This window comes from Leishmania braziliensis, chromosome 10 (assembly GCF_000002845.2).
Source record: "Leishmania braziliensis MHOM/BR/75/M2904 complete genome, chromosome 10".
Taxonomy (NCBI): Eukaryota; Euglenozoa; class Kinetoplastea; order Trypanosomatida; family Trypanosomatidae; genus Leishmania; species Leishmania braziliensis.
Window position 1 is genome coordinate 139,958 of NC_009302.2, and position 8,064 is coordinate 148,021.

Below are 8,064 nucleotides of genomic sequence, written 5' to 3' on the forward strand. Positions count from 1 at the left end.
GTTTCGGAGCGTTTTCAGGCGTCCTCGAGCTTCCTTCCGGCGGCCCTGCCCCGCGCTGCTCACAAAGTTGGTGGTGTGATGTTTAGTGCCAGCTCGCGCTGCTGCGGCAGCTGCTGCATCACCATGGGGCTCTGTGGGAAAGGGCTGCGAAGGACGTGTAACTTTCCTCACAACGAGGGAGGAAGCAGAGAACCCTCGCGCGCACCTTCGGATGCGGCTGAGCCCGAGGCGCAGAGGGCGGCTGCTATCAACGCATCACCTCACCACCATGGCCACCGCACAGCCCTCGTGGAGCACTTGTGCAGACCCCTTCAGATCCCGCAGCAGCAGCACGAGCACATAATCCGTGGCGGATTAGCAAGCGGTCGGTTGCGGAGGCAACGGAGAGAAGCGACCCCGGCTCGCGGCGAGGGCCGCTCTCGCGATTGTGGAGTCGTAGTGGTCGCCACGGAAGCCGTGGCGACCCACCTGGTGAGCTGGGCACCGACGCTCTCGACGGCTCGCATGGGCATCGACGACACCGTGGCACTGAGGCTTGTGTCGTTTATGGATGGCCATCGGTAGGGGGCGTGGGCACGAAGCCACATCTGCGCCCACTCTCGGTAGAGCCCCCCCTATGGCTGCTGCTGGGAGATGGGGGAGTGTCGTGAGCCGGTGCTCGTCTCGGTAACAGAGTGGCGTCTATCGTCCACCTGCCGTGGTGCCAGGCAGATGTGTCTCTTCTTTTGCCGGAGGAGGCGCGGACGCCGCTTGAGCGCGGCGGGGCCACAGCGTACCTGGGACCAGCCTGGTGTGAAAGCACCGCTATGATCAATAGCATCACCCGCACGCAGAACCCAACGGTGCGCCCGCGGAGGTTGTGGTTAGGGGAGAAAATTCAGAGTGCACAGCAACGACTCGCACAGCCGACCACGAGGCTCGACTGCGGCTCCTTGCGAAGGTGGTGGCGAGGCTGTCGACAAAGGAGGCGGAGGGCAATGAGCCGACATGATTGTGCGCCATCACGCTTGTCTCTTCGGCACTGCTGGTGTCTTTCTCTCTCGCCTGCTTCGCTCCGTCTAGCCCAGCCCACACCCACTCTCGTTTTGGGGTCTGCAAAGTTCGCCATTTCAGAATTCATCTGACTGCGGTTCTTTTCTGGAATTGGGGAGCGGTGTGGTGTGGTGTGGTGGTGGTGTGGTGTGGTGTGGTGGTGGTGTGGTGTGGTGGTGGTGTGGTGGGGGCGGTGAGAGGGGAGGGAGGGAGACAGGCGGTCCCCAGCACGGCGTCCCCTCTCATCCTCAACTTCTGCCGCCACAACAAAACCCGAAGAGCGGGAAGAAAATAAATAATCGGCGAGGGAGCCAACCGCACACCTCCGCCCACCCCACCCCTCACCAGCCGTCAGCTTATTGCCCTGTTTACCTCCATCACTGCCTCGACGCCATTTAGTGGTGCAATACCGCTGCCTCGGCCACAGTCCGTGTCTCTCACATTAGCTGAAGTAACTGCGTTGGCTTTTCTGCTACCTTTACCAACGTCAGGGCCAAGAGGTGACGTCTATGCATGTGTAGAAGTGCACCGCGTACATCGACAGAGGTCCCTCTACGCACCTCACACGTGGGGGAGGGGGGGTTATCGCGTCTTCTGTTCAGCTATTCTGGGGGGTGATCTTTACTGTAGGCTTTGCTTTACTTCGTCGCCAGTTCCTTCACCCGCTCTCTTTCGGGCTTCTGTCATCCCACACAGACGAAGAGATCCCTCTAGCGGGCAAAAAACAACGCTAGACGTCTCTCGCGCACATCCATTCCCCCCTCCTCCCTCCCCCCTCCGGCCTCCGCCTCTCTGTCTTTCTCTCCACTCTCCACCACGCGAGAAAGAGAACACAAATCCACAGGCAGCGAGATGCCGGCCGCCATCACAGTGCATCCTTTGGTACTTCTCAGCGTCGTGGATCACGTGACCCGGGTAGGCCTACAACACCAGCAACAGCTGCAGTCGCAGAAAAGGGGGAACACTCCTGATGTCGCCGCCGCCTCCCCTCCGGCCCCCGCTTTCCTGTCCACTGCAGGTTTGCTGATGGGGACCACGAAAGCGTCCGGTCCTTCTGACGCCAGCACATGCGGCGCTGGTGGCAGCAGCCAAGTCATCACCACGACGCTCTCCGCTTCCTTCGAGCTTCCGCTACGGCTGCAGCCGACTGACGGTGTGGCAGTGAATGTGGCGGCTTCTGGAGATGCTACCTTTCTTAAGCGCGTACTCAGAGACGACACTGACTGGCCAGGGGTGCAGAAGCACCGCGAGCAGCTCAACGCTGTGATGCCTGAGCTGGACGTGGTAGGATGCTACGTGGTGTGTGCCGGCTCACGGTGGACGAGCACGACGCACCGGAGAGGTGGCGATGACGGAGACGGCTTTCCGTTGTCGATTGAAAGTGCTGTCAAGAAGGCCAAGGGCGAGGCAATAGGGGATGTGGGTGGCATCGTGGCGATCGCAAACTGTGTCCAACAGCTGCTGCGCAGCACCGCACTGTTGCCTCCGACGGCTACGGGATTTGTTTTGCTGGTAGTATACGACAAGGAGGTGACGAGCGCTGCCAGCGAAACGGGCACCGCTGCGCCCAGTCTTCAGCAGTCCCCCGTAGCGGTGCGGCTGCCCTTTGACTGTTTCTACGTCTCAGCCACCACCGTCAGCGACGCACTGTCATCGGAGGAAGTAGAGGTGGGCCCTGCGGATATGGAGTGGATCGCCTTGGCGAATGAAACTGTGATGCCACGCCGCCGCCAGGGCTCGACAGCCATTTCGTCTGCAGCCCAGGCCCCCGCTGCGAGAGAGACAACAAACACGCGAACTCCATTGATGGCTTCGCCACAGAACTTTAGTGCCGCCGAGGAGCTCGTTGGCAGCCTTCGACTTGTCATGCGGCTGCTTGTCAAGATGACCGAATCGACGCTGAGCACAACGGCGACGGTGCCAGGCGACGTTGAGCTACTGAGAACTGTGGCGACGTGCCTGCGCAATGTGCCTGACAGCCGCCCATCTCCTTCGCCTGGCGACTCCACAGCCCCGTGTGCGCTACAGACAGTGGAAGTACTTAGCGCAGTACTAGCTCTTGAGGTGCAGTGCGCATTGCACATGCGTTCGCTGAGTAAAGCACAGCAGCAGCTGCTAAGCAGCAATCGCCCCGCCATGGAGGCTCTTCACTCCACGACTCGCTCGCCCAAGGCCGCCAATGCGCCGCCACCGGATGCAAAGGTAGGGCGGCCGACACACGGGCGCGACAAGCGCAGCGGCGTCCCCACAGCTGCCCTGGGACACGTACGAGAGTAGCGGAGGGTCCCGCATCGCTTCCTTTACCATCACCCCCCCCCTCCCTCCCTTCTGTGTGTGTGTGCGGGTGGGCGGGTGGGTGTGTGTGTGTGTGTGTGTGTTCCGTCCTGACCAGAAAACAAAAAAAGGCACGTCAATGAAAAGTGCGCCGTTAACTCACCGCATCACCTGGCAGGGGCCTCCCCCCCCCCCCCCCCCCCCCCACACACACACACCCGCACACCCACACACATTCCCGCCCGCCTCCCGCCCCTGCCTCGCCCATCTTTGAGCGAAGGAAAGTCGGCAGGAGGGCGACAGAGGCCTTCAGGGACGGAAGCTGCTTAGTTCTGCTTAGTTCTGTTTTTGTCACGGCATTTTCCACCCCCCCCACACAGGCACATGCGCACAGTCTCTCAAGCCCCGCCTGGCATGTCACACTCATTTGGGGGGTGCGCAACTTGCGCGTAACTCCATGCTTAGCTCCTCTGTTTAGCCCCCTCCCCTCTGTCCTTCCGCCTCCTCCCCTGCACTCCCTTCGTTTTGAGAGGATCATACGCACACACGCACACCTGCTTGCTGCCCGCTGAGATCTGAGGGTGCAGTACACACCCTAAACAGCAGCAACACCCACAAGTACAAGCACAACTGGCTAGGACGTTTCATGGAACTCAAGTTGTACCTTATCGGCTCTCCCTTCTCTCCCTCTTTCTTCTTCCTCACCCAGAGCAACCCCCCACTGCCTCTTTAGAGCAATTCATGATGGCGAAAGCTCAGACCCACGATGGCGACCTTAATGAAAAGAGTCGCTTCGACCACCACAAAAACGCTGGGGCCATGGCAGCAAAGAAGACTGTTCACCCCGAGGCGGCGTCCCTGTTCGCCACGTGCTCGTGGCTGCGACGGGTGCCGATCTTTGGTGAGGCTGTCGAGGGCTACGGACCAAAGGTCATCGTCGCGCTCGGCGGGTGCTACTTCATGTGCAAGGGCATCGCAGATAGAGTCCTGACAGGCCAGACGTACGCCATGATGATTGATCGCTACGGCATCGACGTTGCCCGCTATCAGCGCCTGTCTCCGATTTCGTCAATGGGCTGGTCCATCAAGGCCTTCACCGCGATGCTCTGCGACGGCTTCGCCTTCCTCGGCTACACGAAGCGCTGGTACATGTTCGTGTCCTGCGTCGCCGGCGGTGCCTTCGCGCTGATCTACGGCCTCCTTCCGGCAAAAGAGTCGTCGGCCGATGTAGCAGCCGCCCTCATCTTCCTGTCGAGCTGGGGCAAGGCCAACGTGGACATCCTGTCGGAGGGCCACTACAGTCGCCTGATGCGCCAGAACCCGCAGCCCGGCCCGGCGATGGTGAGCTGGATTTGGTTCTGGATCATGACAGGCGCCCTGGTGGCAACCATCATGAACGGCCCGCTGGCGGATGCCGGCAAGCCGCAGATCAGCATCTTCGTGTCCGCCGCCCTGCAGATGGCCACCTGTGTGGTCTACGTGTTCAACTGGTACGGGGAGAAGAAGAACCGCGTGCTGCGCTCCGAGGACGCGCTGTACCTTCTGGAGGAGACGCGCCGGGAGCGTGCGCGCCTGGGCCTCGAGTCGGGGACCGACGGCCAGGCGGGTGTGGCCGCGAAGGGGAAGAGGAGCCCGCAGCACTCGGATGAGGACGTGGACGCTGCCGTGCCGGACGGCCTCCACGACAGCCGCGCGCTCGTGCAGGACGACTACTACGACGATGACAGCGAAGCGGTGGCCGACGGCGAGGTGTACTACGGCAAGCCGCCGGTGCCGTGCCTGCTCGGGCTGTTCGAGGTAAACACCGAGGTGATCTCCAAGAACTGGAAGATTTTCGTGTACAGCGCTGTCATGACGTGCGCCGTCATTGCGATGCTGTGCGCCAACATCCTGGCCGACACGCTGGGCCTGCTGATGGCGTGCGTCGTCGTGTCGACCATCTGCTGCTGCTCCTCCTTCTGGGCCCTGCCACTGGTGATTGCCAAGGCGAACGTCTTCGGCTATCTGCAGCAGGCTGTGTACATCAACATTGCGAGCCCACTTATGGCCTTCTACCTGAACAGCAACCACTGTCCTGGCAACCTGCCCAACTTCAGCTACAGCTTCTACAACACCGTGGCTGGTGTGATCGGCAACGTAGCTGGTCTGGCTGGTGTGACAGCCTTCAACTACATCTTCTCGAAGCGCAGTTACCGCCTGACGTTCTGCGTGACTACGTTTGCGCAGGTCTTGGGTGGTACGACGGACATCATCATGGTGAAGCGCTGGAACCTGTACATCGGTATCCCGGACCATGCGATGTACATCTGGGGTGCGGCGGTGGTGAGCGAGGTCTGCTACATGCTTGGCTACATGCCGATGGTTGTGTTGGTGTCGCGCCTGTGCCCTCGCGGCTCGGAGAGCGTCGTGTACGCCCTGATGGCCGGCTTCGCGAGCCTCGGGCACTCTACCTCTGCATCCCTCGGCGCCATCCTCATGGAGTACGCTCTGCCTGTATTCAAGATGCAGGATGACGGCTCCAGGTGCAACTTTGACAACCTGCCGCTGCTGTTGTTCGTGTGCAATGTGTGTGCGCCTCCGCTTGTGCTACCTCTGTCTCTGCTGCTACCAAAGGGGCGCATCTGCGATGACATCGACATCGACAGCAAAGTGGTGCGTAAGAAGGTGGGCGAGGAGGTGATGGCTGGCGAAGCGGGAGAGCTTTCGTCTCCACTGCCCGCCTCGGCTGAGTGTGCCAAGGCAACTGTGGCGCAGGATGGCCATGTAAAGCGGATGGAAATCTAATGCTGATCATTAAAGTGTGTCAGCGGGTATAGGGATGACCAGCCAGCGGCACCCAAAGCGTGAACACGCTGTTCATTTGTGGGTTCATTTGTTGATCATCTCCTTTGCGGGGGACGCAGTCCAAAAGACGTCTGCAGGTCAGCACCCCAGACCCGCATGTCCGCTCAGATCTGCTCAGCTCGAGACACGACGCACTGGTCCCGACTCTCAGTCTTTGACCTGCGTGCTCACGTGTGGGGGTCCCATTTTTCAAGTCCTCTTCTTATCGGCGGCTCCGGTGACAAGCCTCCGCCACGTGCCCCCTTCCCATTGCCGCTTTGCTCACTTTTGTCGTTTGAGCACCGCTTCTTTTATGCCCTCAGTGATGGCGAAGACACCCTGACGCGCGGCACCCCCGGGGGTCCAGCGCACCCTCCCCCTCCCTGCCTGCCAATGCCGAACCACCTCGGGCGGTGCGGGAGTCAAGGGCCCACGGCGTAGCGAAGCCAGAACGACGCCTCGCCGCTGGTGTCGGCGGTGAGGTCGTGCATGGCGCCACGTGGAAGCGGCTCGCGGCAGTGAGCACGCTTGTGCCAGCGTGACTCGAACGCATCCCACCCGGCCCTTGCTGCCTGCTGGCGTGGGGCACCAGAGCCGCCCCGAGGGGTGCACCACGTGGCCGTGGCGACCAGCATGCCGGGCACGGCGGCGAGGCGAGGGTGGGTCAAGCTCGGGCCAGGGGCCGTGCTCAGGCGGCTGGGTCTGCGCATTGCCGTAACGCGTGTCTGCGGCTGCTGTGCACCACGCGCTGGGCCTGTGTGAGGGGCAGGCCGGGGTGGAGGGTGGAGGGGGGGTGGCAGCGGATGGTCGCGTGGAACTAAAAAAAAAAAGGAATTTTATGCGGCGGAGGATGCCGGAATGTCCCCCTTCCTCATCTCGCCTCCCTCTCGCTCTCCCTGCCATCACTCAGGAAAGTGCCTCGCTCATCACTCACTCTCCACTTTTACTCTGCTCCTCCTCATCTGTCGTACTCCCAACGCCAACGGACCTCGACCTTGACTGACTGCTCTCGCATGTGTCCCAGCGTTACCGCGTGACACTCTAGCCGCCACACACGCACACACACACACACACACACTGGCACAGTCTCTAACCACCCGAGCTCCCCTTTTCTGCCTCGCCGGCCTCATCCACCGAACACATAGCCGTCAGATTTTTTGAGAACCTCAGATTGTCTTTCTCCCTTGCGTAGTTTCGTATGTGCTCCTCCCGTGGCAGCGTCCTCTTCACCCGCCATACCCTACTCAGCTGCCCGCCTAGTCACTCTCTTGCCGTCGCCCTGTCGTCGTCGTCTCTCTAGCACTACCCCCCCCCCACACACCCACAACCACATCCTCCACAACCACCCCACTTTCATCATATTCGCCCACACCCCCTGTTCGGCGCCGCTTTCCCAACACCTGACAGACATGCTCCGCACAGATCCAGCTGAGAGCCGCAAGAGCCATGTCACGCCTGACACCGAGGCCGCAGCAGCTGCGGTGCCGGTGGCGGCCGTCACGGAAAACAGCGGCAAGTACATCCACCCCGAGGCGGCGTCCCTGTTCGCCACGTGCTCGTGGCTGCGACGGGTGCCGATCTTTGGTGAGGCTGTCGAGGGCTACGGACCAAAGGTCATCGTCGCGCTCGGCGGGTGCTACTTCATGTGCAAGGGCATCGCAGATCAGATTCTGTATAGCCAGACGTACGCCATGATGATTGATCGCTACGGCATCGACGTTGCCCGCTATCAGCGCCTTTCTTCGATTTCGATGATGGGCTGGTCCATCAAGGCCCTCACCGCGATGCTCTGCGACGGCTTCGCCTTCCTCGGCTACACGAAGCGCTGGTACATGTTCGTGTCCTGCGTCGCCGGCGGTGCCTTCGCGCTGATCTACGGCCTCCTTCCGGCAAAAGAGTCGTCGGCGAACATCGCGTGTGCGTTTATCTTCCTGT

At 61.2% G+C, this 8,064-nt stretch overlaps 2 protein-coding genes across 2 annotated transcripts; both read left to right on the top strand.

The window, feature by feature from the left end:
• Nucleotides 1-1,884: 1,884 nt before the first annotated feature.
• On the top strand, nucleotides 1,885-3,309 carry LBRM_10_0360 (conserved hypothetical protein; the record flags this gene model as incomplete). Its single annotated transcript, XM_001562756.1, has 1 exon — nucleotides 1,885-3,309. One exon carries the CDS (start codon nucleotides 1,885-1,887, stop codon nucleotides 3,307-3,309), a length of 1,425 nt encoding a protein of 474 aa, XP_001562806.1.
• A 738-nt stretch (nucleotides 3,310-4,047) lies between these two features.
• Nucleotides 4,048-6,090, top strand: LBRM_10_0370 (putative folate/biopterin transporter; the record flags this gene model as incomplete). The annotated part of the gene is made up of 1 exon (XM_003722912.1): nucleotides 4,048-6,090. The coding sequence occupies one exon, from the start codon at nucleotides 4,048-4,050 to the stop codon at nucleotides 6,088-6,090; it is 2,043 nt and encodes a 680-aa protein (XP_003722960.1).
• Between the last annotated feature and the right edge of the window lie 1,974 nt (nucleotides 6,091-8,064).